The following is a 21,795-nucleotide window of genomic DNA, read 5'->3' as shown; positions in this document are numbered from 1 at the left end:
AGGGGAAAAAGCGCCGTCGTCGTCGGCGTGATCTTCCAAAGTTCGACTACAACCACGGGATCTACAACGGACCCTGTGGATGCTGATGGGGTTTCGCTCGATGACCCAGTCCCACTTTACTGACCAAATTGCCGCTGGTGTCGAAGACGGAGTGCCCTACTCCTCCTTTGTACATGTGGAGGATCGGAGCGCGTTATTTATAAGTTCGTCAATTAGATTCTGCGTCCTCGAGTGACATTACTGTAGCCACCGGCCTCGGCGAAGTGACTCCTCGGCTGAATAGACCGAACACAGAGGAAGAAAACCCAGCCCAAGAAACGTAATTCGTTTACTCTAAATCGACCAGCAAGGAAAGGTCATCGGCACCTTAAAACTCCTGCAAATTGATCACACGAAAAAACGCCAGAGGCGTCTGTTGTCTTTATGGTTGATGAGCATCCACCATAGCTGGAGTTTTTATACAATACGCGATTATAGTATTAAGATCGGGAGATCAACGGTGTGCAAGAGGGGCCAATATACCCCTAACAACCCTACACCCTAGTGGTCGTCCAACTCCTGATAACACACACCTTCCACACAAAGTTATCGTGCGGTTTGTGACATCGATCGCTGCGCAAAACACGAAACTGGCTCAAAATGACGACCATGGGTGTTACGGTGTTTTGCAACCGGGTGCAGATAAATGGTAACGACCAGGATCAGCTGATGCTGCTGAGGACGTTGCAAGACAACGAAACCAACATCCTTAGCAACCAACCTCACCTGATAGTGCCCAAGAACTCCAGTGGAGGTGGAAGCGGCGTCATTGGGGTGCTGCCGCCTTATGATCCATCCAGGTTGAAAAAACACGGGAAGAATGGACAACCCCCACCGGTTGCCGTTGCTAGAAGGAACGCCAGGGAACGCAATCGCGTTAAACAAGTCAACAATGGATTCGCCACGCTCAGACAACACATCCCTAGCCACGTTGCCGCGGGGTATGGAGATAGGGGGAAGAAGCTGTCCAAAGTGGAGACCCTGAGGATGGCTGTGGAGTACATTAGGGGTCTACAGAGGCTACTTGCCGAAGCCGATGGTGTCGAGTATGACCCCAACGCCGCCATTGGCTCACAGAATGTTCCTTCCCCGACGAGCAGCGTCGTGTCTTCCAGCCATAACGGCTCGGGGGAAAGACTCGTTCTTGATGACGAACCTGGGGAGGAGGATGAAAATGGCGACGTTAAACCACCCCGCAATGTCGGAATAAGGTTCGATAATTTTATTACGTATTATGGCGTTTATGGATCTATTCAATTATTTTTTCTACTAGACTGGGGAAAAAAGCTTTCCGTTAGCTTTAAAAAAGCCGAAAAATTTGCCAGGTGAAATTTTACAAAAGTACCATATAACGATTATAAAGCGGAATCTGTAAAATTTCATTACAATGGAAGAAAAAGAGACCGTCTCGCCGGTGTGAAGGTCTCCAGAATTTAACGCGTTTCTAAAAATAATAACGAAAGAAGCGGGAAACGACTGTTACCGCGCACGTGGCCGGCAGGTGTAACACCCTTGCATGTGCAACGTGCAGGTCGAAGTGCAGGCAGTCATGCCAAGAACAACGAGAGACGCATTTCAATAGGAATTCATTACTTTTGGACCACGGTTAACGCATTAAACTTAGCAATGGGTGCTCACCTTAACTTTTACCTACAAATCGACAAACCAAACAGCACGATTTTATGTCAAATCATCATTATCATTCTCAAGGCAACAGAAAAATTAAAATAAAATTAGCCTAAAGCGAACACGTTCATAGGTTCAATAAATTTTTTTTTCTGCAAAATTCATAATCATTCGATGAAACGGTGGCCAAGGTGACGAAATCCTCTTTTGGGGGTTATCATTTGACGTATCCCTTTCATTTCAGATCCTCCCCGCACCCCTCGACCGGGTCGCCTCGCGACTTGTACAACTCCACGTCGGCAGGCGACGAGGAGAACCTGGAGCCCAGGACGGTGATCGGGCAGACGACGTTCTCCAGGTTATCGCCAAGCTCGGTGGTGACTTCGCCCCCCTCGGACTATTACGGCCAGAACGAGGAGAACCTGGAGCCGAGGGTGATGTCGCCGTACGGGGGCGTGGGGACAGGCAGTGGACCCGACAGCGAAGAGGGATGCACCATCTACGAGGTGACGCCGACGACCACCACGACCAGCCCTGAAACTTTCTCCGGGGCGCTCTATTATAAGCAGGAGATCTCGGAATCCGGAGAGTTCATGGACGTGGTCAGCTGGTGGGAACAAGAGCAGACCAGGCTGGGTCAGCACGCACAACACGCACAGCATCTCACGCACGCGTAGACCCTCCAAGGTAACGCATTTAGCATATTGTGTCTTTGCGACATTTTTATCCGATAGGGTTATACATGCAGTTTGGTAGACTTGGGCCTAAACAAACTGCAGGAAGTGGCATAAAGGCAGGGTGCGTGACTTACACTCCGCTACACTTAGGAATAATTGTTACCATTTTCCGAAACACTGGATACTCGATAAATTGCGCGGACTTAAGTCGGCGGTGATATCGATGCCCAGTGAAGTTAAGCGGAATAATTATGCGCTGTATATCGAAAGTCCTGATACGATCGATTTGTGACGAATTGAGATTAATTCTGTAATTAATTTGTCGTATTCGTGGATTTAACATTTTTATACGTGTCGGTTTAAAATTGGCATTACCTTGCGATCGAAATTCTTGGGTCGGATGTGGGAACCAGGATGGCGGCCGAGAACTTGTAACGAATATCAAGAGCCACGTGGCCGGGGATGACAAGTACGCTCGCACGTGTATGTCCGGTATCCTTAAGAAGGAAATGCGCAAAAAGGGCAGGTTTTCCTCCTGGAAACCCCTTAACGTGTCGACGCACTCGAGAAGTACTCGAGGCTCAAACGGCGACAAGTTGTAGTCCGGAACCGACACGTGGGGTAGACGAGTAGAAATCCGTGTACTTTAAGGGAGAAGTCCTTAAGGCGGGACACGTGCTGGAGACGCGTTGGAAATAAACTTTACGCCTTGAAGAGTCGAAACCACTTTGCGGCCCGTATACCAACGAATGTCAAGGGTGGAGGAAAAGACGAAGACGAGGGAGAAAGAAAACGACCCATGAGGAAAAAGACCAGACTAAATTACGGGGTATAAATGAAAAAGGAAACCAGTGGCTCGTTTCGTAGGAAGACGCGTGTCTGGTGGACACGTGTCGGTCGAGACACGTCGTGGACGCGCCTTCGTACACGGCGGAAACGATCCTGCACCCTGAAGAACCAATATTGAGGACGGACATGTGCCGGAAATCCTCGAGATGTCAAAAATCTCGGAAAGACATGCAGTGCATAAGACGTTTCTTCGACATGTGCATGAGTCTCGTCAAAATTACCCTCGATAGACAGGAAGTTTATACAAAATATCGCAAATGTGGAAAAAAATGGCTTTTCAAAAGTCGGGAATATTTACGGTGCTCCATAAAATGATATTTAAGTGATGAAATAAGCAAATTTCGCATCTCTGAAGTAAACGCACCGTTGCCTTGGCGACGCGTCATTACCTTAGCAACGCGTCATCTCTGTGACAGCGTCTCGTTACCTTAGCAACGCGGCGCGCGGAGACGCTACCGAGGAGGCGTAGAGATTTTCGGAGACGATATATCGAACGGGCCGAAAGCCAGCCGAAAAGGCCGCCATATGGGCCGCGACGACTGCATCGAAAAGTCGGCGTCAGCGGTGGATTATGCCCGCCATATGCCCGGCGGAAACGGCACCGTTCGCTGATGGGAGCAGAAAGGACCCACTCGAAACGGTCCTTTTGGGCCGTCTAAAAGCTTCGACCCCGGCATCCCGAAAAACCTTCCTAGACGCATGCGCGGACGGAGTCGAGAATACCATGCTGGTAATGTTTATTGATAAGATATACGTCTGTAGCGTTGACGTTTACGCGACATGCGGGTGGCTCTGCCAGCATAATTACCGGGTTCGGCCTCTTTTGTTCTCCTTGTCTCCTGCGCATGCCCAGCTACGGAATACTCGACGAACTTGCCGAGCTGTACTTAACGAGCGAAACTATCTTCGACGAGATAAACGAAAATCGCCCGAAAGGATTGATAGTCGCGCTTCGGCTCGACGAAACGCGCAGAATATGGCCGTGACCCCGAGTAGTGACTATTTTGCGGAATTTCAAAAAAATAATATACAAAGATACAAAAAATCAAGAGGTCAGGTTGCAAAATTATAAAAGAAAGAAATGAACAATTTGATATGCATAGAACCTTGCGTAACACTTGGAGAAATTAATCGCAATTATTTTTCCACCGATCTCAGACATTATAGTCGCTCTTCGAACATGTCGAGTTCTCGATGGCGTCCTCTGGTCGACACTCCGCTCGTCGTAGCCAAGGAAGGAATTTATTAAATTAATTTGCCGCGGCGACGCATCTCGTAAACTTCGTAGATGACCTCACGTTGTAATTGTCGTGAATTACTGACGGCGTCCCTCGGTGTAAGGCGTCGCAAGAGTTTCTATTTGCCACGAAACGCCGACGCGTTTATAACGCTTCGAGGGCTCTCTTTTTTTCCGAATTAACGTGTATTTGCGTTAATTAAAGCACTTTAACACATAATTCCCTCGCTTAACGACGCACATTTGGGACTACTAAACGGCCCTTTTTTGAAATTCGTTGCATCGAAAAGTGGTTAGAATTTAGATACTTCGATCAAATTTAGGTTCATCTCGTCAAAAAACGTGAAAGATGCGTTATTTAACAGAAGTACAAAGAAATTAATAGTCTTGAAGAATTATATACCGATAGCCTGCGGCGTTTCGATAAAGAAGGCGAAATCTGTTCTTCTACGTAAACTATCTGGAGAAGGAACAGATTTTCTTCTGCACTCGAAAATCCCTTAAGGGCTCTTCGGACCTCTTTACAAGTTTTGGACCATATGTGCTCTTGAACGTGTTCGTGCCGAACAGGCTTCCGATTTTCTTATCCGCTCGTCTGATGAGTTTAAACACTACAAGTAACGAGACCCTTGAATCTTCGATAAATTTTGATACGGAAAGTACACACTTTATACGGGCTCCAAGTTATCTGAGTTTCTTTGGCGTCACTTTTACCCCACCTTAATTACTTGTTAAGGTAGTGTCGCGAAAATCATGTCATCCCTTTTTCCCACGGGCTTTTGCGAAAAAGGGAGTCCGTCTTTTTACTCTCCAACGATCGAGCTGCGCAACGAACGAATTTTTCCGGTTCAGGTAAAAATCCCACGTGCACACGAGAAGGATCGGCTGAATGAACATCTACATTGATCTAGGAAGATCCACGTGCACTGGGACTAGACCCTGAAGCCACGACAAAGGGCCCCGAAGATACAAAGGTATCTACCCCTGGCGCGATCGTCACGGGGTGATTCCCGAAATCTCGCGAAGGGAAGCGGGATTTCTTCCCTTTTTTCGGAAGTAAACTTTCGGGGGACCCTCCTTTAGCCGGGACTGGAGATCCCGAAATCCGGGAAGATCCAACGGTCTTTCGGGAAATACCAATTTCGGGTAATTCCGGAACCCTGAATGCAAAAACTCACCCGAGGGGATGCAAGCCCGCCAGAAATCCTGTCGGCTTAATTCGGAGATTGACAAAGTGTCGGAAAGAAATTCTTTCCCAAAGTCCTGAGACTTTTTTTTTTATTTCCCTACGACGACAATCGTTCTATTGTCGGTTGCGACGACCGGAACGGCCGACGTCGAATTTGCATACAATGATGCCAATTAACCCGACGAAATTATGCTCTCTTTTCGGTGGACATTCTTTTACGGACGACTTATGTTTATAAACAGAAATTGATATTAATGTCGAGTTCGCGGAATTTTTTTTTCTTTATTTAAAGATATGTCAGGAAGCACTATTCGAGTGCTTTACGTTAATAAAAAATAAGTCGTGTTGACGTTATCCGTAGGCTTACATAATTGCTTTCCATATTTAAAATTAAACAGCAATTCCGTGCGATAAAATTTACAAGATTATTTAATATTTACAGATATATTGGCCACGGAATCATCTCTTGGGAATGACAGGGCGTGAGGCTGTCGTCGCTGATAACAAATATTTAAACTATCAGCGAATTGTGGGCCATCAAAGTTCCTGTCTTGTCTTTCCAAAGGACCAAAGGAACATTCGTCACCAAAGACACGAGAAATCATCGACGATGGTTCGACTTTTTTCAAAACCCCGTACTTAAAGCCAAAAGTACTTCCATCGTCTCCTCGACGAATTCAGCCTGATTGGTGCTTCCTCGATTTTCTATTTTCCATTAATGACGAATTTTTCATCAACGCGACATTAATTTAAGAGCATTTCGAGTGCCTTAAATCGAAAGTGAAAACTGATAGAGACAACCTTAATCGTCATTTGGAAAAATCATCACCGCCTCGAAATGGGTAATTGTCATTAAATCTTACCTTTAGTACTGACAAGTGTTTGAAGTTGGTGCCTCAACGGGGCGTTAAGACTGATTTGCATTGATCTTCATCGTTAAGTACTTTAATCGGAAACTCGACAGCGACCTCGTTTAATTATGAGAATAATAAAGTCAATGATAGTTTTGCGGTGCGTACATAAATACGAAGAATAATGCGTCGTCTACATCTGATGACTGCGAGTCATGTACCATTGAATGTTTTAATTCATTATCAGCGCTGGTACTTACGGCCTTAATCTTCCTCCTCGTGACATTGTCATCCTGGGATGTCGTCAACAATCTTAAATCATTGGTACACAAAATGTATTTTTGTAAAACGTTTGTTTAAAATGTATAGTAATCGTTCATACCCAACTGGTTGACATCGAGCCTAATCAAAAATGTATTATAATTTTATTTAATCCTTTGTCTTGGAATAATGATGACTACGTATCTACCATGGATGACTCTGTCAAGACAAAGGAATAAAGATGAACCTCAGGATGACAATTATATATCAGGTTACAATGACTTGACTATGTCCGTGTAAATATTGTAAACATTTTGTCATTGCATAACTCGATATATTCAGATATAAATAATTTAATATTAAGTGCCTTAACTCGTCGATAAGACTGGGACATCCACTATTGATCGTTATCGTCATTCCATCGTCATCGTGCGATAGCATTGGTTTAACACACGATATCCGTCGTATAAGTAAGGTCCATATAGTAATTAATCATTAAATACCTTAAGTCATTATTCCGATACGTCGGAATAACAAATCGCTACGATCATTTGTTATCATTGCCTGATTCCGATTGACTATTTCCAGGCGAGTTTAATCAAGGAATAGTTCAATCGGAATCTGGTGATTGCATTCAACAATGAAACTAGCGATGACAATTAAAGTGATTTGCATGACGATTTCCGTAATGGCCTTGAATTAAGAAATACACTTCCGACAATGTCAAGATCTCGAACCAATGACAAATGGACGACTAGGAGATATCATAATCGTTATTGCGATTTTTATACAACTATATCGTAGTATTACTATCACCGTCCGCCTACAACTCACATTCAAGACGAGAATATCGCTCGGATAATCTTTTATCGTTGTGCCTTAAAGTGTCATTAAGGCGATCTGAAAATGGCATCTGAGGGATCAATCGTTCATTTTCAACTTCTCAACTGGGTGTATCGATTTGTTTAAAAATTTATAACGTAAATAAGGAAGTCCTCGATAGAACGAGAACAATGACGAATCGATGACGAAAACGGGTCGTCATCGAGAAATCTCGAAATTGGGAGATTTCGAACTGCGGCCAAAGTTACCGGATTAAGTTGGATCCTGCCCAAGATTCGAAAAATTCGATGAAATTAGTGAGACAATTCCTGTAATTTACATTTTTATCACGCAATGATTTTAAAATTAACAATTATTTTTATACGATGTGAAATGTAATTCCTCTCAATTCTATCAATTGAAAATTGAGTCGTCATTAGTATTCGGTAATTGCGAGTGGCTCGGTTTGTTTCGTTTCATATTTCAAATTATTCATGGAGACTGGTGGTTTCTCAGATATTCCTCTTGCGGTTTAAACGAAAGCGAGAGCAAACCACAGCACGTGCTCGGATGGAGTTCCGGTTTAAGGCGTAAAAAACATGTCTGCAATGCAATGTACCATTTCCCTTGAACGATTATCTTGAAATCTTGGGGAGGATCCAAAAACTCTGATTACCGTCGATAGACCTTACCCTAGAGATAATGAAAAGCAATGTAAATATCAGTGCCTTAATTAAGATGACAATCCTTACGAGATGTACTGTGACATGACTATTTTGTACTTTGTATTTTTTATCGAGTATTTAAAATATACTTTACTATTTATGCATTATTCGCAAAGCTTCCTGCTAGGCGCACCCCTTAAAAACTGTTACATTTGTTGCTACAAAGTTGTCATCTGTCACACAAAAAAGAAATTGACGCGTTCTCCCATAGAAATGTTTCTTTTTTTTTTTAAGCAGGGCAGAAAAGTCATAATTTAAGAAGTGTAGATAATAAGATTAAACGTGTATAATAATCGCAACCTAGACGCATAAAAGGGAAGATAAAAGTTTATCCAAACATCGGGGACGATTAAATCGGGCCTAGCATTACCGCGTTTTGGAACAATAGAACGGCGTATCCTAATTGCAAATTGCCGCACGTAACATTCAATTTTCCCGGGAATTTAGGAATCTTTTTTAGTTAAGCCCAGTCACGCCTACGGGCCCGCCGAATTTACTAGAAATAATGACTAAAGTGCAAGGGGAGTCCGCTCGGGGAAAAAGAATGCGCACGCACCCCAATAAGTGCACGCTCATCGATAATTTCGTAATTTCGTTAAATTGGTTTCGGACCGGTACGCCGGAGTCGGTTCTCTCTCGTTTCCGTCTCCCGACCGCTCGAGGGGAAGTTTCCGGTCTCGCTCGGCCGTCGCGGGGGTGGCGCGCGCGTGCGGCCAATCGCGTGCCCCCTTTGCCGCGTCATTTCCGTTGCGGCCGAGCGCCCGGTGTTTCCGGTGGAGCGCACGCTCCACGGATCAGAAACCTCGTTATTCGAGCTCGCTTCAACGCTCGATTTCCGCGATTGCGATCTACTACCCCTTCAAAGGCCCGCTTTTTATCATCCACTTTATAATTTTGCATTTATTCAAGTTTTCAAGGGGAATATTTATTATATTTAACTCAGGTCAAAAATTACCATAGAGCCAGCTGCACCGTGATTGATACGAAATTTCGAAACCATTAGCTTCAGAAATAAATTCCCACCGTTTTAATTACGTTACATTACGTTAAAAGCGGCAGGAACTTATTCCTCAATTTAATGTTATTAAATTTCAGATTAATGAAATATTCGCGTTGCATCGACAACAATTTGGATAACCGAAGTTTAAGATTTAGGAAACAATCTAAATTTCGGCGATTAAATCTAATCGGTTAGTAATCCTTGTTTAAGGATTTTAACTCGAACTGTCGAACCGCCATAATTTTCCATGACATTTCCATGGTACAATTGAATTTCATTTTAAAACCATTCGAAAAATTATAGGATTGCATCGTGACTCCGCCAAGGCTCGATTTGCATATTAAAATATGTGAAAATTTGCGTTGACCCGAGGGCAGTAAATATTCGGCATACCAACAACCTTTTTCGTCGCCATTGATGCACTCGTCGAGTCGGCCGCACGCGCGATTTAGTATTATCGATATATTACTCGAGGTGGTCGCAGAATGTCGATTTACAATGCAAATATTACCTCGCTGGCGCCGGGTCACCGTATAATCGCTACGACGTATAACAAAATTTTCCCTGGGAGTAAATGCGCTTTTATAAGAGACCCCGCAAATGGCGAAGAAAGTCATTGTTATTGGTGCGATTGACCCATCCGATCATTCCGCTTCGATTAATCGACATCGACCGCGTGTGATCAGTCGAAGGGAGCATGAGCGACGAAACGCGAAAACAGATTAACCATTTCTAACTAATAAAAAATAGATTTTTCATTCAAGAAAAACGTCACTCCCGCGTTCTGCCTCAGAATAAATTAACGAAAAATTTGTTCACGCCGGGAGATAAAAAATATACAAATCGAGTCTAATCATTGAAGCCGAAGTTAATTATTTACAGTGATTTATAGTGATATTTGTGGTTTTCATTCCTAACAAAATGGAGGTCATTCCCATGGTTTCGTCCTACATACCTACTGCAGTTTTTTATCTTCTACTATCACTTTGCATTGCTTTGTGCACTGTTTACTATTATATCGAGACGTCTAGAATTGTCCGAATGGGGCAGAAAATACCAGGTATATTATTAATATCATTTCTTACAACTTTTTTAACGTCGGTAAGCGTTAATTGCAATCGTCAGTCAAATTAAGCAACGGTTAACTCACTTCTATCGCAATAGTATGACGTGCTAATTGAGTTCGGTAATTTTATTTTATTTACGGATTCCCTAAAGTTTGATTGTAGTTTTGAAGCTGCACATACAAATACTACAAATAATATCTTATACGTGGAAATGGTAAATAACAAACCAGTTTAACATTTGTTCACAGGTCCACCCACTGTTCCGATATTGGGTAACATATTGTTAGTAATTGCCATTCAACCGAAAGATGTTCTCACTTTTCTTCTTAAATACACGAAATACGGAAATGTCGTCAGGGCTTTTCTCGGTCCAAAGCTTTATATCTTTTTAGCAGACCCTCGCGATATCGAGATTATCCTGAGCAGTCCCATTCACATCGAAAAGTCCGTCGACTACAAGTAAGATACAATTCTCTGCTGCCTTATATATTTAATTAATCATAAGCTCACTCCCCTACTAATTATTCAGTTTTCCATGTTCTCCAATATAAATTAGAGGATGTGCAAAAGCCAAACGTTAAAAGTCACTCGCCCTTTATCCGTGTATCTTTAATATAGCGTCTTTTAAATTGCAACAAAGTCGCTGTTTTTAGTAATCCCCTTTTTCTGCGGTTTTTCCGAAAGATTTTTCAAGCCTTGGCTAGGGGAAGGACTGCTTATCAGTTCAGGAGATAAGTGGAGGTCCCACAGGAAAATCATAGCACCGACTTTTCACCTGAACATCCTGAAAACATTCGTGCCCCTCTTCTACGAGAACAGCCGAGATTTAGTTTTAAGGCTGAAGGAAGAAGTGGGGAAAGAATTCGACTGTCATGAATATTTGTCAAGAGTGACTGTTGACATTCTGCTGGAAACGGCGATGGGCATCAAAGGGACGAAAAAGGACAAAACTGGGCTCGATTACGCCATGGCAGTTATGGAGTGAGTTAGCAAATTAAAATGTTAAATTCCCTATCAAGAATATCAAGTGTCATTCAATGAAGGACTAATAATTACAATTTATTCAGTATGTGCGATATTATCCACCGAAGACAATACAACGTAATTCTGAGGACTTCGGCGCTCTTCAAGTGTACCAGTCTATCGAAGAAACAAGATAAACTACTTGGCATTATTCATGGACTAACAAGTTCAGTGATAGGCAAAAGAAAAGCCGAATTTCTCGAGAGGCAAGAAAAACTTGATGAAGGCAAATCAATAATGGCGAAGAACGAAGGATCGAATCAGGAAAATCTGGACAAGAGTGCGAAGGAACCCAAAATCAGGTCTCCTTATATTCGAGATGACTTGGACGAAATCGATGAAAATGACGTGGGTACGTCCTAAAGAAATATCTTCAATGTTGAGTATAGAAGAAATCATTTTCAATATTTACGAGATATTTTTTTCAACTTCATTTCGTATTTCTAGGCGAAAAGAAACGGCTCGCGTTTTTGGATCTATTGTTGGAACTGTCAAGAAACGAATCTGCGCTCACTGATAAGGAAATTAAAGAAGAAGTCGACACCATCATGTTCGAGGTCAGGTTAATTACTAATAAGTTATCCTTTCTACATAATAAAAAAAGTTTCGAAGGTTCTGTTACAAAATTTGACTAATTAGACAATTTGGTATATAAACGTGTCTCATTTTTCAGGGTCACGACACCACGGCAGCTGGATCCAGTTTCGTACTTTGCGTTTTGGGTATTCATCAAGATATACAAGTGAGTTCCATATTTATTTAACGAATATCTCGAGAAGGATGATTTTTTAGTTCTATAAACAGAAATGAGTGCAGAAATAGGTACCGATTTCAATTTTAACGAGAAACTATAAAATTACGGTGCGGTCTTATCGAATCTCTTTGATTATACCGCCAATGGTAAGTACGAAGGAAAGGAAAAAATGCGAAGAAAGGGAGAGAAGAAAGGAGCTGGGTAAAATAAAGAAGAAAACTTTACTGTATTGACCCGAGGCAACATTCTTATCCGGAATTATAATTTCAATATTACGGGGTGGATGCGATCCTAATCACTTCGGATTCACTTTAGCGAAACCAGATAGGCGATAAGGTTTTTACGGTCGTCTTCTTTTTTAATACCCATGAAGACCATCTTCGTGCCCGGAACAAATCTCTTTGGAAATTGGAGGTACTCGTCCATTGTTGTCTCGCTCCACGTTATGCCCTTCTTCTTCATTGCATCTGAATACGCGAAACCAGGAGCCGCTAAAAACCGTCAGTTTTTGACAAAAAAATTCCCATTATTGTGATTTTATTTATTTTACTTATTTTACTATTTGTATACATTTTCTATCGTCATATGTCAATTTCATGTCAATTATATTAATTATGTACGTACTACCGCAAGTTTGTCCTATGACTCCAAACAGGTTAGGGCCAATTTTGTGTTTTCCTCCTTTCTCAGTGGTGTGACAAGTTCCACACATTTTCGTAAATATTTTCTTCCCTTTGCCTGCATCCCCCATATTTGAATAACAATATAAATATCTAGGAACTTTTCAAATTGTTTAATGATAACTCATTAAGTTTCTGTCAGCTTTGACGCGCCCTTGGCTATAGATCACAACTTTTGACACTTGACACTTTTGACAGTTTTTCACGGATAAGATAGTTTTCGCTTTATTTTCTTTTTTGACTCTCTCATGAAATCGTCGGTATGGTAGAATAACCATTCCGAAACCTGGAATTATATTTTTAATCTTCTGAATACTTCTTCAAAGCTCCGAAAATGGTGAAAAAATATCTCTGTTTTTTCTCCTCATATTTGCAGCTTATATATCTCATAGAATATTATAAATCTGATTTAAACGCGCTTTGTTTTCTAGGACAGAGTGATGGAGGAGTTGGACGAGATTTTTAAGGGCAGTGATCGCCAATGTACTTTTCAAGACACTTTAGAGATGAAATACCTTGAAAGGGTCATCTTGGAGACCTTAAGGTTATTTCCACCGGTGCCCGCCATTGCAAGAAAGTTAAACGAAGACGTCAAGCTAGGTACAGATCACATCTTCATCACGTTTAAAACGTGTAGCTAACGAGTTTGGATTTATTTTCTCATTTTATAGTAAGCGCCAGCTATGTCTTGCCCGCGGGATGTACAGTGATCATACCCCAGTATCAAATACATCGATTACCCGAATATTATTCCAACCCTACGGTGTTCGACCCTGACAACTTCCTGCCGGAAAAGATGCAACAAAGGCATTATTATGCATACATACCATTCAGCGCAGGACCCAGGTAAACTTAAATTTCATTTTGTATTATGTATTTTCAGCCAACTCTCTTAATCTATATATTATTTTCATTTTTATACCCAGGGAACTTAATATATGACTTTTATTTTCGTTCGTACTTTCAACAAACCAAATTTAACTAAGGTTTAATTTCATCTGGATGTTCAGTTAAATGTATCTTTTATACACCATACAATTTTTTACCGAACTTTTTACTGGCGCAGGTCATGCGTAGGGAGAAAATACGCAATGTTGAAATTGAAAGTCCTGTTGTCAACGGTGCTGAGAAATTACAGGATCAAATCAAACGTCACTGAGGAAGAGTTCCAGCTGAAAGTGGACATCATTCTAAAAAGGACTGATGGATTTAGAATAATGATCGAGCCTCGAAACAGAAGCAAGGAAGAAACGATTTACGTAAATTGATCGACTTTATTAATGATATTTTCAGCCGATTAAGTGATAATAAATGCGAGTGATCTCTTTCAATCAACTTTCGATCGAATGTATGTACTTGCGGTACCTGAGCGAAACTAAACTGTAAAATAATTAATGTAATAAAGCAACTTATTGAACAATAACAATGAGTACGTTTCATTAGACAAGTATGTCTAGCAAACCCTCTAATCGCCTATTCCTGATCCTTGAAATTCATTCGTAGTTTTAAGGCACGAAACTCGGTGCCACCTCCTCGGTTGTCCTATGATCCTGTTAGAAATCGGAAATTTCAACCCCTAAAAGTTTTGCCCGGGAGACACTCCGTGCCACCTCCTCGGTTGTCCTATGATCCTGTTAGAAATCGGAAATTTCAACCCCTAAAATTTTTGCCCGGGAGAACTTCCGTGCCACCTCCTCGGTTGTCCTATGATCCTGTTACAAATCGGAAATTTCAACCCCTAAAATTTTTGCCCGGGAGAACCTCCGTGCCACCTCCTCGGTTATCCTATGTTCCTGTTAGAAATCGAAAATTTCAACCCCTAAAATTTTTGCTCGGGAGAAACACCGTGCCTGTTAGAAATCTTCAGAGGTGTAACAGGATCATAGGACAACCGAGGAGGTGGCACGAGGTCCTCCCGGGCATACATTTTAGGGGTTGAAATTTTCGATTTCTAACAGGAACATAGGATAACCGAGGAGGTGGCACGGAGGTTCTCCCGGGTATAGATTATAGGGGTTGAAAATTCCGATTTCTAACAGGATCATAGAATAACCGAGGAGGTGGCACGGAGGTTCTCCCGGGCAAAAATTTTAGGGGTTGAGATTCCCGATTTCTAACAGGATCACAGGACAACCGAGGAGGTGGCACGCAAAGTTTTCTCCGAACGCAAGGAAATTAATATTAACTTAGGTCTACGAGTGATTTTCAAGGATCAGGAATAGGCAATTAGAGGGTTCGCTAGACATGTTCGTCTAATTAAACATACTCATTGTTATTGTTCAATAAGTTGCTTTATTACATTAATTATTTTACAGTTTAGTTTACCTCAGGTACCGCAAGTACATACATTTTTGAGCTCGTTTAAAAGAATATTAACAAATTGACCAGTCTTGTCGTCAGCTCCTTCTCTCGTTTCTTCAGGTTGAGACCTCGTAGAGTATCCATCCGTCACCTGGTGCTCGATGTATAATCCAAGGTAAGGATTCCCTCTGCTACTCTCTGGAAATTCCGTGAGACATCCCTCTTCAACAGTAACAACCCACCAAACACGGTTACGTGACATTAATATAACCGTTACATAACGTTTGTAACGGTGCCATCCCCTAAAGATGGCACCGATCCGCGAACTAGCTGCAAGGTAGAATTTTTAATGAGATAATCAGCGCGTACCCACTCGTACCCGCCCAACATTTTCGTGGATTTAAACTTGCCGCCATGTACACTTGTAAGTCATTCATGACCGCCAGTGCACAAGTAACAATGTGCGTATGTACAAGATCTCTTTGACGATGGTATGACGTGTTAAGCTCCTGGAGCTTGCTTTGCATCTTTATCTTTTCTTCTGGGAAGAAAATCCACCCAAAAGAATTCCAGCATCCATGGCACGACGAACAAGAAATTCAGACCAACAAGAACGAGCTGACAAACGTCGAAACTGTTCGTCCAGTCCTTTATGTACCCTAAAATTGAAAAACCATGCAAAAATCACGAACAAAGTATTTCAATGGACTCGCTACGTGTCGGGTAACTTGAAATCTAAAATAAGTCTTAATTCTTACCAACGACTGGTCCGAAGACAATGGATGTTACTCCACTGACAACCGTAAAGACACCATACGCTGCTGCGAAATTGTCAACGGTGAAATTTTCAACAATGACCAATGGATGAGGAACCAGCAACCACGAACGCACCACTCCAATCGCTGCTATCGACACCAATGTTCCTGATAAGGTGTCTTCCAGATACAGGAAGGCTGTATATTATAAAAATGATTTCCTTCAAATTATCGAAATTTCGGTAAACTGGCCGAAATACATTTGGCTAATACTTCCGCTCTACAGGAAGATATGTACATGAATAACAATTCAGGAACGCGCAACTTGGTCCATTATCGATTCCAACTTACCTAGCTTTGCAAAAACCATGGCAACCATAGCGAAGAAGAAAATGTACTTGGCCCTTGCGTTGACGAAAACTGTAAAAATTGCCAGGAGGATCCTGGAAAGCAATTCCGCGGTGGCACCCACTGTAATTGCCAGAGCGGAGTCACTTTTGGAGTATCCAGCATCCGTCATCATCAGGGGCAAAAGGGTTGCGAAGGTGAGGTCGCTCGTGAAAACGAAGCTGATGCCCAGACAGGAGTTCAGGAAGACCCAGTCCTTCAGTAACCCAACCTCGAAGAAATCCGCCAATGTGGTCCTGCGAAGTTAAGAAGAAAGAAGCACGAGCGGAGGGAGGTATTCCTGATACGCGGAAAGTCGAGGCGAAATACTCACAGAATGGTCCTGGATTTCTTAGCCGACGATGAGTCGAACTTGTTCTCCATTTCGGATTGTCGGCGAACTTCAGGCTGCCCTAGAACCCCGACGCTGGTGAGATTCGTCATGCTGGAAGCCGAGAGGATCGACAGCCTCTTCTTCAGGACATCCCTAGCCGTGATGGACTTGGTCCTGGGTCGAAATGGTCCACCGATGTCCAAGTCCGACGACGACGTCACTCGACTCTGCGATGTCTGGAACAATTAGAAAATTTTCAACTAGAGAGTCACGCTAAATTTGGCACATTGGGTTCCCCCGGACACCGTGAAACAATAGTTAGAAATTCCCGAACGTCGAGGGAATATTCAATGGCGTGCCTTGAGAGTCTCGACGAGAAGAGGGATCTCCTGTATCCGTCCCTCTTTCAGACTCCTGAGACTGGTCCTTCGGGAATTGGCCTGGGAGATATCGATGCTGCGTCTTCCGACCTCGTCGTATCTTCGACTTCCGTCCAGCTCTCCTTTCGACAATTTTCGGGCAGCCGCTCGTTCCCGAAGGACTTCTCGTCTATCCCTGAAATGCCATTCCACCGGATGCATCATCGTCATGCCGACGACGCAATGGAGACTCAAAACTCCCGTCATCGCGGCGGTGCCTGAGAAATCAAAAACGTCCGACCGATCACGACATTTCGAGAAAATTTTCTAACTAAATTTCTGCTCCACGTGTACAATGTTTTATGCCGTATGACACTCACTTCTATATTCTATATACTGTAACCCACTATTGATAATAGACGGTTTTGTTGAAAAGACAAAATTTCAAGTGTAAAATTATTTCTTCCATAGAAATATAATGTTAGAATATAAATAAAGTGTTGAGACAATTTTCTACATTTCGTGTAATTGCCTCGACCTGCCACTCTTGTGACATTTATGGGTCAATTGATGTTGTAAACTGATGCGGTACGTCACTATCGATATCTCTATCATTATCAATGTTTACCCTCAAATATACTTCACGTTAAACTGGGGCTTCTGAATATCTATAAGATAGGATCGATTTAATCAAAGGTGTTCATGTACATGTATGTACGCTTTAAGATTTGACGTTGACGAGTAAACAAGGAGGAAGCGTAAAGAGAGCATCGATTAATCGATTACAGTAGTCATTGTATATGTTACGAATGTCTTAAGTAATTCTGACTTTCGTCATTCGTAGAGTTGCTCACCGCGAAAGCCAAATGCTGTCATCATTCTTTCAATGCAAATGGGGTAAACAATGCCCCCCAAACCGATGATCACCTGGGAGGCACTCATGACCTTAAAAAAATAAAACCGTTATTAATTTTCGCTACCTATACGCATAAACAACAAGAGATTTCATCGCAATAAAATAATAACATGCAGTCTTCGGCAAATATAAAGTAATCCGAAAGTTTTATGTCCACAAGGAATTTTTGAATTTATATAAGTGATACTAACCGTAGCTCTTCTTTTAACGAAATAGGCGTTAAAATTCGTGTTGCAGATGGTGATGATGAACCCGAGACCGATACCCTGTAATAGGAAGATCAGTGCCATTTGGTAGACGTGCTGGACCAACGCCAAGGCAATGTTGGGAATTGCAAAAATGATAGCTCCGGCAATTCCGACCGACCTCATGGAAAACTTCTTCAGCAGGCAATTCGTCAGGAGACCTGAATGAAATAAATTCTCTGGTTAGATATCTTCATAAAAGAATTTCATTCACTCAAGTTTCCCAATTTTCGTGGTGTTACCTAGAAACTTTACAGTTGATAACCCTTCGATAATTAAAATCTTCAAAAATGTAACCGCGATTCCATCATTTCTAGCTTTAATTGTAAATTACATGGTTCCGTAAGGGGTTTATTGTATTATGTGTCGGTAATTGTATTAAGTACAAGAGAGGAAAGAGTACCTTTCAAGAAGAGCGAAAGTTAATGTCAATTATCAGCAATTCCTCCGGAAACTCGGCTCACTTGCGATGACTATCTTTAATGATCTCTCAACGGTGGCCCAAATTATTTAATCGCTTTACCTACACGCAAGTGCAGTTTCTTCTCTTAAGAACAATTAACCCCGTTTCCGTGCATTACGAACGAATTACGTCGCCATCAGTGTGCAATTAAGTTGCATTACCATCTCGATTCTACGACTCTTCCAAATTAATTACTTTTCCGTATTACAAATGCACATCCGCTAAAAAGGATCATTTCCCATTCGATGTAAGTAATGCTTAAATAAACAATTTGGAAATTGACAAACCTGAGAACGAGAAGCTGACCATGAAGACGGAATTTAGGAGAGTCGATGCTGACCCAGCTTGGCCCGTTTCGTTAAGAAAATCCCCAAAAATAATGGCAAAAGAAGCGGTGGGGCCATTGGATGTCGTCTGCAAAAAAAAACTGGGTCATCGTTCGCATTTGATAAAACCATAAACAAGTCAAAGTAATCATTGCGGGTCTGATAAATAGGCGCTCGATATAAGAAAGTGCATCCCTTCTTATACACTCTCTGATAACCAATTTTTTGTATACACGGAGTTTCTTTGCAATTCGTCAGAACTGGAAATTTCCCATTATTTGTTTAGTTATCTCAGACTAGAACGAAGGACACATTTATTTTTTTTTGATAACTGAAGTTTCGCGAGCATCGCGTTCTTCCCTACAGCCATAATCACGTGCTGAATTGCAAATGATTCGGTGCATCCAGTTTGGAGAAAAGTTTTATAAATAAATTTTGCCGTTTCATGTATAGAATGATAATTCATATCACCTTACGCGAGACAATTCCTTCCCCCGAGCCATGCGGATGGATAAAGCCACTTACGAAAGCCAGGATCATGCCCAGGGCGACCATCCATCCCCAGCCTCCATCTGGAGCCAAGTCTTCCTTGGTAAGGATCTCGACTTCGAGGAGTCTTTCCGTCGCGTTCTCCGTCGCGTTATCCATCTGTTTACTGATAATATCTCCGTTGACAACGTTGACATCCTTAATCCCGTTCACGGAGGTCGTCATACCTTTCCGAGGGTCTTCTGCAAAGATCACCAGGAACAATTACCCGGAGGATCCTCCATGCCGATACTTACTTCTGGAAGAGGACCTCCTGCCGACGTCCACATCCTCGACTTCTTCGTCCCCGAGAAGAACTCTTCAGGGCGCGTCACATCGCGCCGATCAGCTGATCGCTGTCAAACGGAGGACGCTGGTCCACCGGCTGTCAAGGAGGGCACTCCCGCGCACTGACAGTGACACGCGAGGGAGAAAAATGCATTTACGAGACAAATCGTCCCCCACTCGAGGAGATAGGAACCTCCCCCCTTATCACAGCACCCAACGATACCCGAGAAACACAGAAACCTCCGACAGACTCCGCAACGCGACTGCAATGTCTGATCGCCTTTGCTCCCTTCACGACCTTCACGCAGGAAGAAATGCGCGTCTTGGGGAAATCTAAAAGTGCACTCTCCGGAAATTAGGGCGAAAACAGCCCGATTAACGCAAAGTGGTGGAATACACGTTTAGAAATGGTGCAAAACCGTTCACAGTAAGCCTATAAAGTGTTTTACGCGGTCCAATGCCCGCCCTTCCATGACAAGCGTTGATGTAACGTCTATTCTACGTTTTTCAAACTATCGTCTCAGTCGTGTCACGTGAACGTCGTTTAAACGTGGCCTGTACGTCAAATAATCGTTCGGTACATCTTCAAATAACGTTGAAACGTCACGTTAAACGCGTTTCTTCTCAACGAGGGAGGAAACGCGATAAGTCACCGCGGAAAGTCAATGCTTCTTGGATGTTTCTTCTAAAATTATGGGCTTAAAACGTGAATTCCATTACGTTGAGCTTATTGCGAGTGATGGACATGTTATGTCTCGTATGACTTCATGGGAAGGGCGCAATTGAGATTGGTGTTGAAGACGTGAAGGGGAACGTGGTTGTCAATGGTTCAATGTGAGATCGTTTAGAGAAATGCCTCAATGTGAGATCACTTAGAGAGATGGTTTATGATAAGAAACGTTCCGGATAATGGCCGAAGCTGCTTTTGTCGAGGGATTTCTACACTTCCTGCACCGTTGAGGTAGAGTCTCGTTTGTCTCAACCACCGGAAAGTGCAATTTCACTTGACGGGACACATTAGATGACTAAACATCAACTATAAATTATTCTCCCAGATGTATCCGAATTAAGTCGACAAATCGCGTCAAACGTTTTGCCTTCGTCTTTTCAAAACGCGATCGTAATAAAAATGTAAACAATTCTGATCAACTTCTGTCCCAATTATTTCTATAAAACAATCCGCATCTCATGCCTTGAAATATCATTGAAGTAACACGTTTCACTTTTTAAAGACGGAATAAAGAGCTTAACAATGTCGATGGGGACGAAAAAGTCGACTCTGTGGACCGGCTGATAAGAGACGGAACGTTTTAAGGTACCTGTCAATTCGAGAATAATTCTCGATAGAGTCGGCCTATTTTTCCGTCCTCGGAGAACACTTGGACACCGACTGAAGGCAAAGTGTGGTGCGACGAACTTGGCAGGAGGATTTCGATCTGAGACTGGTTCAATAAAAATTCCCTTATCAAGCACCGTACATTATGTACCGCTGACTTAGTTCGGCAAGTGATATACTACCAGGGTACGATTGGATTTAGTTGTTAACAACGGACCAGAAGGCCAAGGGGAATGTACCGCTCTGACCGACAATTTCTCTCCTATTGAAATTCACCATTTATTGTGATAAAATGAAAACTATGCTTCAGGGTGTAGATGATTTTTACGTATGTAATTGCGACAGTTTGGAGTAAAGCACTTTCGTCTCCCCTAGATGAAAATGCTTCCGGTATTTTCAGTTTACACTAGATGAGACCAGATAATTCCCCATGGTCCGGTTTCGTGGTCGGTGTCTCGATTCCAATGCGTATGCAGGCCATGTCAAGTGGACAAGTGGGTAAGCACCGGTAATTGCATTGTCATAATCGTCATTTGGCCCTATTGCACGTCAATAGGTTCAAAACAAAACGAGAGAATCGTCGATTCTTACACCTGGGAATTTAACTGCATTTCTGTTACTCAAAGATGGACCCACATTGATGGACATTGCATGTGTCAATATCCATGGAGTGTCCACGAAATGTCCATCTCCATTTTTCATGAACAATACGTTACGAGTAAAGAGACGACAATTAAAACTCTAGCAAGATAATCTT

The 21,795-nt window shown here is 42.4% G+C and overlaps 4 protein-coding genes across 7 annotated transcripts; 2 read left to right on the top strand and 2 right to left on the bottom strand.

Annotated features, from left to right (window-relative positions):
* The first annotated feature begins 204 nt into the window (after positions 1 to 204).
* Positions 205 to 6,142, top strand: LOC105699504. Its single transcript, XM_012424541.2, has 3 exons — positions 205 to 1,250; positions 1,910 to 2,352; positions 6,060 to 6,142. The coding sequence occupies exons 1-2, from the start codon at positions 640 to 642 to the stop codon at positions 2,340 to 2,342; spliced, it is 1,044 nt and encodes a 347-aa protein (XP_012279964.1). The 5' UTR covers positions 205 to 639; the 3' UTR covers positions 2,343 to 2,352; positions 6,060 to 6,142.
* Positions 6,143 to 10,197: 4,055 nt separating this feature from the next.
* On the top strand, positions 10,198 to 14,068 carry LOC105699503 (cytochrome P450 4g15). The gene is made up of 9 exons (XM_012424540.2): positions 10,198 to 10,336; positions 10,592 to 10,802; positions 11,028 to 11,324; positions 11,411 to 11,718; positions 11,814 to 11,923; positions 12,040 to 12,108; positions 13,232 to 13,400; positions 13,472 to 13,646; positions 13,867 to 14,068. The coding sequence occupies exons 1-9, from the start codon at positions 10,198 to 10,200 to the stop codon at positions 14,066 to 14,068; spliced, it is 1,680 nt and encodes a 559-aa protein (XP_012279963.1).
* LOC105699505 (cytochrome c-like) lies at positions 12,427 to 12,871 on the bottom strand. The gene is made up of 2 exons (XM_012424542.1): positions 12,745 to 12,871; positions 12,427 to 12,611 (listed from the first exon to the last, which is right to left on the bottom strand). The coding sequence occupies exons 1-2, from the start codon at positions 12,869 to 12,871 to the stop codon at positions 12,427 to 12,429; spliced, it is 312 nt and encodes a 103-aa protein (XP_012279965.1).
* Positions 14,069 to 15,069: 1,001 nt separating the features above from the next.
* On the bottom strand, positions 15,070 to 21,118 carry LOC105699395. 4 transcript variants are annotated; one of them, XR_001104019.2, is made up of 11 exons: positions 21,022 to 21,118; positions 19,358 to 19,617; positions 18,848 to 18,974; positions 18,044 to 18,258; positions 17,791 to 17,881; positions 16,937 to 17,214; positions 16,578 to 16,813; positions 16,208 to 16,500; positions 15,860 to 16,054; positions 15,471 to 15,760; positions 15,070 to 15,299 (listed from the first exon to the last, which is right to left on the bottom strand). XR_001104019.2 is itself a non-coding variant. In XM_012424336.2 (10 exons), exons 2-10 carry the CDS (start codon positions 19,598 to 19,600, stop codon positions 15,603 to 15,605), a joined length of 1,836 nt encoding a protein of 611 aa, XP_012279759.1. In that variant the 5' UTR covers positions 19,601 to 19,617; positions 21,022 to 21,101; the 3' UTR covers positions 15,070 to 15,602. The 4 variants fall into 4 exon arrangements, 3 of the variants coding, with proteins under 3 accessions (XP_012279759.1, XP_012279760.1, XP_012279761.1); XM_012424336.2 differs by having other exon boundaries at positions 15,070 to 15,760; positions 21,022 to 21,101; XM_012424337.2 differs by having other exon boundaries at positions 15,071 to 15,760; positions 19,412 to 19,617; positions 21,022 to 21,115.
* Positions 21,119 to 21,795: the final 677 nt, after the last annotated feature.

Source organism: Orussus abietinus, unplaced genomic scaffold (assembly GCF_000612105.2).
Source record: "Orussus abietinus isolate OABI.00-Male unplaced genomic scaffold, Oabi_2.0 scaffold8, whole genome shotgun sequence".
Taxonomy (NCBI): Eukaryota; Metazoa; Arthropoda; class Insecta; order Hymenoptera; family Orussidae; genus Orussus; species Orussus abietinus.
The sequence above is the reverse complement of the archived record's forward strand: the minus strand, read 5'-3'. Positions and strand labels throughout refer to the sequence as shown.